Source organism: Pristis pectinata, chromosome 21 (genome assembly GCF_009764475.1).
Source record: "Pristis pectinata isolate sPriPec2 chromosome 21, sPriPec2.1.pri, whole genome shotgun sequence".
NCBI lineage: Eukaryota > Metazoa > Chordata > Chondrichthyes > Rhinopristiformes > Pristidae > Pristis > Pristis pectinata.
The window spans coordinates 13,488,348-13,498,405 of record NC_067425.1 but is presented as its reverse complement, the minus strand read 5'-3'; the positions used below and the strand labels follow the sequence as shown (position 1 = coordinate 13,498,405).

At 41.7% G+C, this 10,058-nt stretch overlaps 1 protein-coding gene across 1 annotated transcript; it reads left to right on the top strand.

Moving 5' to 3' along the window:
- Positions 1 to 684: 684 nt before the first annotated feature.
- LOC127581488 (class A basic helix-loop-helix protein 9-like) lies at positions 685 to 1,479 on the top strand. Its single transcript, XM_052035947.1, has one exon. The coding sequence runs from the start codon at positions 685 to 687 to the stop codon at positions 1,477 to 1,479; it is 795 nt and encodes a 264-aa protein (XP_051891907.1).
- The last annotated feature ends 8,579 nt before the right edge of the window (positions 1,480 to 10,058 follow it).

Genomic DNA, 10,058 nt, shown 5'->3' with positions numbered 1-10,058 from the left:
AAATTACATTAAATTACATCGGGCTGTTTTTGCGTAAAGTTAATTAAAGTAATTCACAATAATAGTGTCGGGGTGAATGCACTGATGCCTTCGATATCCGAGCCAGCAATAATGAGCATTTCAAATGAGTGCAGCTTGATATTGAGCCCTCAAAGTACTTAGAAGGGTAATAGCAGGAGTATTTCCATTCTTGGTCGAATCAATGAGCCCACCCACTACGTCCCACTCTCAGTTTTCACATCTAAACCCCGTACATACCATACAGTAGACGCTTATTGCTTTAACTCAATTTGGATTGAAGGAAAGATCATATGTTTGAAAATGATAACGCTTTCACGCATCACTTGTGTTCTAACCAAACCACGGTTACAGAACTGCGGGTTTTTACTGCACAGATCATTCGGCCTTGAAACTTCTTAGGAAAGGGAGCACAGCGTCGTGACACTTTCTTCTCGCCTGCGAAGGAAGCAACCACAGTCTGCAAAGAGTTAAAGGTTGAGCCGATGGGAAATGAGAGATTGAAGTGAGCAGAGAAAGAATTTAACCCTCTGGTGCTGAAAGACGAGTCTGCTCACGTGGTCTACCCCGAGAGCGCTTTTAAAAAGGGGCTGATTTTGCTTTGAAGGTTGGCAGGAAGGTGGTCGGATGGTCGGAGTCCTATGTGCATGATCCGAGTGCCAAACCATGCCGAGGCCAGCGAGCAAGAGGAAGGCTACATTGGAAGCAGCGGATTACTCAGATGAAGGGGATGACATTTACGACCCACCAGACGACGGGGAAGCGGCGAGGGAACAGAGGAGCAAATCCAAAAGTGAGGCGGACGCCAACCTACGCGAGGTAGAAGAATCCAAAGCCAAGAAGCGCAACCGACCCGTGCGATCCAAAGCGAGGAGAATTGCTGCTAACGTGAGGGAGAGGAAGCGAATACTGGACTATAACCAAGCCTTCAACGCCTTGCGATTGAGCTTGAAGCATGACCTGAATGGCAAGAGGTTGTCCAAGATCGCCACTCTAAGGAGGGCCATCAATAAGATCTCCACTCTGTCCATGCTTCTGCATTCGTCTCCTTCGGCCGCTCAGAGATGGACCTGCAGCCACGCCGAGTGCCAACGCTTAGCGGAGGAGACAAGGCTCGGTGACCATGGTCAGGCCTACCAGATCCCAATGGAGAGCTGCTCCCTGCCCACACAGGCGCCCTATGGTGACTCCAATCACCTGGCCGCCTGCTCGTCGCCTCACTATCCCAAATGCGCAGCCGAGAGTCCCTTCTACTTCCAGCAGCCTTCGAATAGCAGCTCGAAGGACGAGCCTTTGATGGCCAGCCCGCAGTACTACTCAAGTGGGAACTGCCAGCTCGGTGTGAGGACAGTTTACCATCAAAACCACGTGGAGACCTTTGTGGACTCCTCGCTACCATTGGCTTGGCAATTCAATTACTTCCCGGGAACTAACTACCAACAGACCCTCCCAATGCATTGACCTAAATGTGTGTGATTTTGTTGATGTGCTTTTTGTTTAAACCAACTGTGCCAACGGTGTTAGTGGTCAGGGTTACTTCTCAAATAAAACAGGGGTTCTCCGGTTTCCGGGGCGGCAGTCGATGTTAGTTAAAGTTATTCCATTCCACTAAGACATCTTTTCAAATCTAAACAGGGTGCTTTGAGTCCTGACTGCATGAAAGTTAAAGCGGGAACATCCCTACTGACCGGCGCTGTTGCTGTTGAAGATCATTTAAATTTATTGGGAGCCGTGGTCGCCTGAACGGACAACGGGAGAATGAGGTGACGGCTCCTCTGAGGACTAAAAGCCAGGTAGAATGGTTGGGGCGTTTGTTCAAACTTCCCCGAGGGAGGGTTATGTGAAACACCGAGAGGTACAAGGAGACGGTGCTAGAGAAAGTACAATAACAGGTTGAAATGGCAGGTGTCATTTAAAGCGTTAGAGAACGCGGTTGGAAGAGACTCTTGTATACTAGTCAATTTTAATCGTATCATTGCAATCCGAAATCTGTGTAAAATCTAATCGCGGCGTCACATTAGTGATAGTATATTAGGAGCGCGTTTACATATGATTTAACCTGTCGATGTTCTCTCAGCTGCTCGGTCTTTGCAAACGAAACCCCTGCTCAATGTGAAGAATAAAATCCGTGTTTGAAATTGTGCCGCGCCGGGCAGTCTGGCGGTTATTCCGGTTTAAAATGAAACGCACTTTCAAAGGATGAATTATACGCAACGACTGCAAGACGCCAGCTTCCAATGATTAAACTCTCACAGCGCGCAAAGTAATTCGATTATGGCTCAGCGACAAAACCAATCACCCGCTCTTATTGCAGCGTTATATTAGGATGTCACATTGTGGTCGTGGCAAGTGCTTCTGCTACAGATTGTAGGGACGTGGTTATTAAAATACACTGCCATTTGCATGTTATTTATCCTTCAGTGGCTGACCCCTCTCTCTGGGTTGCCCGCACCAGTTGTTGGAAATGGGCTCTGCTGACCTGAGCTTGTAAAAAAGGAGCCATCGGACGTCTAGCTAGAAAAATCAAGTGCTCGGCGGACCTTATCAATATGCATCAATTTCCTTCAATGCACTTATTTTCTCCGTGAACCACAGTAGTGTAGCGGTTAGCATAACGCTATTACAGCACCGGCGACCCAGGGTCAATTCCTTCTCCCCGTGTCTGCGTGGGTTTCCTCCGGGTGCCCCGGTTTCCTCCCACATTCCAAAGACCTTGGGGATAGGAAGTTGTGGGCATGCTACATTGACGACGCTTGCGGGCTGCCCCCAGAACACGCTACCCAAAAGATGCATTTCACTGTGTGTTTTGATGTACTTGTGACTAATAAAGATATCTTCACAGTGCATGTACGGACTGTTTATTGGTTGCAACAGATGATGAATGAGTACTCTGAAAGAGCAGGCTCTATATCAATGAAAACCTAAATAAAACTGCAAATGTTGGAAATCTGAAATAAAAACAGAAAATGCTGGAAACAGCAGGGCAGACAGCATCTGTGGAGAGAGAAACAACTAGTGTTCTTTCCCAGTTCTGACAAAATGTTTCCCTTTCCCCAGATGCTGCCTGACCCACTGAGTGTTTCCAGCATTCTCTGTTTTCAGAATAGCTAAAATGTTGATTTCTCTCAAAATCTGTTGCAGGGCAGAGTAATTCAGAGAGATCACAGTTGACCTTGATCCCTTAAGTTGATTCCTGATGATTTGACTCTTTAAATAGAGGCAAAAGTAGACAAATTATCATTTTGATGAAATATGAGGCAGGCAAGTGCACAATAAGCTCCCACACTGCTACAGCAAGGTGATAACAAACAGGTGATATGTTTCTGTTTCGGCCATGCAGTCTTTTACCTCCAGGCCTTTGGGTTTACATTTTATGTAGAAAAGTTGCATCCAACAGTGCAGCTCTCGCTCAGTCCTGTATGGAAATGTTAGTCCAGATGGGCAGGCATGGCAGTGTAGCGGTTAACGTAATGCTATTACAGCGCCAGCAACCCAGGTTCACCTCCAGCTGCTCTCTGTAAGGAGTTTATACGTTCTCCCTGTGTCTGCGTGGGTTTCCTCCGGGTGCTCCAGTTTCCTCCCAAATTCCAAAGACGTACGGGTTAGGAAGTTGTGGGCATGCTATGTCGGTGCCGGAACCGTGGCAACACTTGCGGGCTGCCCCCAGAACACTCTACGCAAAAGATGCATTTCACTGTGTGTTTCGATGTACATGTGATTAACAAAGATATCTTATGTGTTCAATGCTCTTAAGTAGGATTTGAACCCTAAATTCTCTGACTCAGAAGGAAGAGACACTGAATTTTCTTGCCCTATCAAGTCCTTGACAGCTCACAGAACAATCCATTCCCCATGAATTCTCCCTGTAATCTACTCTCACCACATTCCTATCAATTCCTCCCGGATTCTACCACTCACCTACACACTAGGGTCTAATTTACAATGGCCAATTAACCTACCAACACACACATCTTTGGGATGTGGGAGGAAACTGGAGCATTCAGAGGAAACCCACACAGTCAGAGGGAAACTCCACATGGACAACACTACAGATCAGGATTGAACCCAGGTCACTGGAGCTGTGAGGCTGGGTCTCTACCAGCTGCATCACTGTGCTGCCCCAAGGCAAAGTGGGGTAAATAGGATGACATACTGTGTGTGCAACTCACTGCCTCTCCTTTCCAGATTCCTTAAAAATACAACAAAAATACAATATTCATGGCTATTCTACATTAGATCTGCATCTCATCCAGAATGCAGAATATTTTCATGTTAATGGAATTACCATATTGGATTATTATAGACAATAGCAAAGTAACAACCTTATTGGTTCAACGTACAGTCCTAAGTAAAGGCTATTTTCAGTTTTCAAAGACAATCACCTATTTATTTTGAGCTTGGAGAAAGCAGAAGAAAGTGGAATGGCCCTGCCAAATAGCTAGTATGGGCAATTGGGGCTGAATAGCCTCCATTGTGCTTTATGATTCTTTTCAGTTCTATTCCATTCACTTTTTTTTAACAGGCATATATATAAATGCTCCCATATCATTCCCTGGAATGAGGTTTCTAGTGTGGAGACCTTGTAATATTATGCATCTTATGTTTCATAGATTGTTCTATAAACTAGTTATGATTATTTATGAATCTGAAAAATAACATGAAAGGCATACACACTACTTCTTCACAAGCTTGGACTAGAAAAACACTGGCATGATTGATTTTTGCATGTGATGTTAGTAATTAAATAAAACAATCATTTTTGGGTAGCGAGTGCTGAGTTGGTCTCAATGTCCCTTCCCACTTTAGATCAACATGCAGACAACCGTACTGGTGTTTGTAGTTTGGTAAGCAGATGAAAACAGCATTGCATTAAGGTGTACTTTTCACCTTGTACAAAATGGTTGCTTAGCAATAAACATAAAGGGCCAAAAGTTAGGACTCATATCAGAGTGCAGCTAGAGATCCCTGTTTGTAGCTCTATATTTACTTTTACCTGGCCCGTGTTGCATGGGTTGTAGTAGTGCCATTATAGTTGATACAAAAATAGTATTGAGGTTCCAAATCCTTTGTTGCAATTAGGCCTCCTCCAGTTTTTAGCAGAAAGCTGGTGGGGGCCTAATTGCAAGATAGGATTTGGAATAGATGAGGCTTTCATTGGTCCAAACTTTCCTGTGTCCTCACCACAAAATTCAGTGTCAGAAGTTTGCAAAGGAACATCTAAACAAGCTTGATGCATTTTGGAAACAAGTCCTATGGACTGATGAAGTTAAAATAGAACTTTTTGGTCGCAATGAGCAAAGGTATGTTTGGAGAAAAAAGGGTGCAGAATTTCATGAAAAGAACACCTCTCCAACTGTTAAGCACGGGGGTGGATCGATCATGCTTTGGGCTTGTGTTGCAGCCAGTGGCATGGGGAACATTTCACTGGTAGAGGGAAGAATGAATTCAATTAAGTACCAGCAAATTCTGGAAGAAAACAGCAAACCATCTGTAAAAAAGCTGAAGATGAAAAGCAGATGGCTAGGCACAAGCTGAAGGTTCTGCCATGGCCCTCACAGTCCCCCGACCTAAAAATCATCGAAAATCTGTGGATAGACCTCAAGAGAGCAGTGCATGCAAGATGGCCCGAGAATCTCACAGAACTAGAAGCCTTTTGCAAGGAAGAATGGGTGAAAATCCCCCAAACAAGAACTGAAAGACTCTTAGCTGGCTACAGAAGGCATTTACAAGCTGTGATACTTGCAAAGGGGGTGTTACTAAGTACTGACCATGCAGGGTGCCCAAACTTTTGCTTCAGGCCCTTTTCCTTTTTTGTTATTTTGAAACTGTGAAAGATGGAAATAAAAAAGTAATCTTACTTAAAATATTAAAGAAATGTGTCATCTTTAACTTTATGCCTTTTGGAAATCAGGTCATCTTTTACTCGCTTAGCTATTCACAGTAAAAGAAATTTTGACCAGGGGTGCCCAAACTTTTGCATGCCACTGTATGTCAATCATTTCCTCACACATTCATGGTCTCACTATAGTTCCATGCATCTTATGTAAATATGAAATTGCAATGGTAAAGGCTTGATAGGAAAATTCATTGCAAGTCAACTTGGGAAGAATGGAGCCACAGTGGGTAACCTACATCTAAACCACAGGGACAACACTCCAGGTTCAATTTCATGTTCATTGATCCTGGGACAGATTGTACCAGGAGTGCCTTGTTATCCCTTGGGCAGTGAAAAAGGAACTTCATACAATCCTTCTAGCCATCAACATTGTTAGTTGAACCCAGCTGTAAGTGTGTGTGCAAGGAAGATGGGTGAACAGGAATCAGGTTCTGCTGTGTCACCACCAAGATTAAATATTGAGTTCAATGTCTTAGTCTGGCATCTTTGAAGAGCCACTGGAATGCAAATGATACCCAAAGAATTGGATCCAAAAAGCACAGAAATACAAGCAAGAGAGAACAAGCAAGAAAGATGACAAAGTGGCAAAGGCTAACAAGTTAGCAAATAAGGCAAGAGATATGATAAAAATTAAAAGCCATTTGAAGTTGGTATAGATTCTCAGTACATATAAATCACCAGCATTCTGGACTCATTGTAATATTCTACAACTTTATTAGTAGGCCATATCTCAAATAATGATGAGTCGGAGTACAGGAAGGAGATAGAGAGCTTAGTGACATGGTGTCATGATAACAACCTTTCCCTCAATGTCAGCAAAACAAAAGAGCTGGTCATTGACTTCAGGCAGTGGGGCAGTTTACATGCACCTGCCTACATCAATGGTGCTGAGGTCAAGAGGGTTGAGAGCTTCAAGTTCCTAGGAGTGAACATCACCAATAGCCTATCCTGGTCCAACCACATAGATGCCATAGCCAAGAAAGCTCACTAGTGCCTCTACTTCCTCAGACAGCTAATGAAATTTGGCATATCCTCTTTGACACTCACCAACTTTTATCAATACACCACAGAAAGCATCCTATCTGGATGTGTCACAGCTTGGTATGGCAACTGCTCTTCCCGGGACCGCAAGAAACTGCAGAGAGTTGTGGACATAGCCCAGCACATCATGGAAACCAGCCTCCCCACCATGGACTCTGTCCATACCTCTCGCTGCCTTGGTGAAGCAACCAGCATAATCAAAGACCCCACCCACCCGGGTCATTCTTTCTTCTCTCCTCTCCCATCAGGCAGAAGATACAGGAGCCTGAGGGCACATACCACCAGGCTCAAGGACAGCTTCTCTCCCATGATGATAAGACTATTGAACAGTTCTCTTATATGATGAGATGGACTCTTGACCTCACAATCTACCTTGTTTGACCTTGCATCTTATTGTCTACCTGCAATGCACTTCCTGTAGCTGTGACACTTTAGTCTGTATTCTGTTATTGTTTTTACCCTGTACTACCCAATGCACTCTGTACTACCTCAATGCACTGTGTAATGAATTGATCTGTACGAACAATATGCAAGACAAGTTTTTCACTGTACCTTGGTACAAGTGACAATAATAAACCAATACCAATACCAATACCAATGAATGTTATTGTGTTGGCTCAGTTTTGTTTATTCTATTGGTTTGGTCTAGCTTGCTGGGTGTGTCCCATGGTTTAACTATTTACGACACATTACACAGACAAAGAAACTTAATATGCTGGTAACTGTTCCCATTAAGTCATTGGGGCTTACCCTATCAGAGATATTGCCCTTGTTCCACATGTCCCTCCTCCACCTTCTCTCCTACTGGACACTAACTACAATTTTTCTCTTTCCTAGTTTGGATTAAGAGGCTCAGACCTGAAATGTTAACTTTTGCTGCTTCCTGACCTGCTGAGTGTGTCCGTCATTTTCTGTTTTTGTTTCAGTCTTTTGATTTTCTTTTATATATGCATCACCATTCTCTATTTAACCATATCAACATCACAAAATGAAATTATCTGTTTGTGGTTTATGGGAGTTTGAAAATTAGCTCTTGCAATTCCTATTTTACAAACATGGCATTTTCTACATTCCTACGTGGCAAAGTACGTTGCAAGACAATTTCATTGGCTGCAATATGCTTAGAAAGATTCCAAAATCATGCAAATCATCATATAAACGTGTTTTTCTCATTTAGTTAAGTTCAGTGTAATGCTTTAAAGGCATTGCCCAGATGATTGATTGCTGCATTTTAAATCATGCACTGCATGACATTTCTATGTGTTGTGCAGTGAAGTCAAGGCCCATTTTATTGCACAATGATTGGCATATGAATAACCACTCAACCTTTCTATTGATATGTAAAAGATTGTAATAAAGCAGATTAAATAAGTAATCAATGCAAAAGTCAATCAAGTCATTTCTGTAATATTGAATAATGTCCACAGATAATTGGTCGATGGGAGTAAACTGTAAATAGGGAAACAGTAAATGCTGTCCAATTAAAATAAAAACAGGAAAGTGCCTGAAAAGCACAACAAGGCCATCAGAGAGATATTCAGGGAAAAGTTATGGATATGAAACATCAACTTTTTCTGTGTTCTTTGACAAGCCTTTTGTGCATTTCCAGCATTTTGCTATCTTACTCCCCAAGATTCAAGTTGAATAAGAAATTTAAGTTTTAAGCATAGAATATATTTACATTCCTTCAGTGTGAAGTTTTGGTCTTTAAAAATGTTTATTATCCCTTCCACAAAGATCAACTCTGCTTGATAAGATATTCTTATGTAAAAGAATTCATGGCAAGGAGGAGCACATTAATATTTTAAGAATGCATTTAGATATTTACATCAAGATACTCCACAAATATAAGTTGGTCAAATGTACAGGTAACATCAAACTGGGAGGGGAGGTGATATATTGGACAAATTAGTGGACAGAACAGTGATTGATTAAATGTAATGCAAGTAAATCTGAACATGAATCATGTTGAATTAGCTAAGGCCAAAAGTGAAAGAAACCTGGGTACATGACTGGACTTAATAACCAATTCGAATTAGTAGTCGACAAAGCTGACCAAATATAGAGCTATTAAACTAGAACAATATGGCGATGAACAGGTCTTGGACAATGGTGCAAAACTGGCCTGAGCAAATCATCTTCTCCCACTCAATTTTCTTGAAACAGCATATTAATGGATTATCAAATTCACACTGAATAATCTCACCTCTGATACCTCCAAGAAACTCATAGTAAAATATAATGGTGATCAAACTCCATCAAGTTTTGGTCTCCATAGTACAAAAGGAAATATTCATGCAGTGCAGAGACAAGCCTTGAGCCTAATCTTCAAATTTTCCTGTTCTCATGAAAGATCATCGACCTAAGACATTGTTTCTGTATTCACAGGTGCAGTTTGACCAACATTTTCTGTGTTATCTTCAGATTCAATGGTCTGGGTCATGAAGGAAGTCTGGGAAAGAGAAGGCTGAGGGAGAATATGTAAAACAAGGGAATGGAAAAGGTAAATCCAGAATACGACTATAAATTATATTGTGAGTGAGGAGCAACGGGAATTAGGTTAAAATCCTATATAGAATTGAATCAGGAAGGTCTGTGCAGTCATAACACAACAAATTGACCTTTGGATAGAATGATGGAAATAGAAATCCTATGATATTTTATGAAATATGGATGGGGAGTTCCGGGTGGAATACTAAATATGGCCAGATGGCCTTTTGACATCCTTTGTCATGAGATGGTAAATCAGACAACTTTGTTTTACTATGGTTGAATGCTACCGTGTAGTATTTTATACAAGTATCCCTGAAGAACTAACCTATTTATATATCTGTAGAAAAAAAAGTAAGCTCATTAGGTGATAAGCTAATTTATAATTTATTACACTGTTCTAAATTAGCAAAACACTAGCTTTGATTTGCCATCCTTGTTCATTTATTTTCTTAAAATTGAAATTATGTTAGCTTATAATCCATTATTAATTATAGCTTGTGTTGAAAGAAATTAGGAGTGAATGATGGCACTTCATAAACTTCAAAGAAATAAAACACTAAAATGATGATGTCGCCACAGCTCTTTACAATAATATATATTTTAAAGCAAA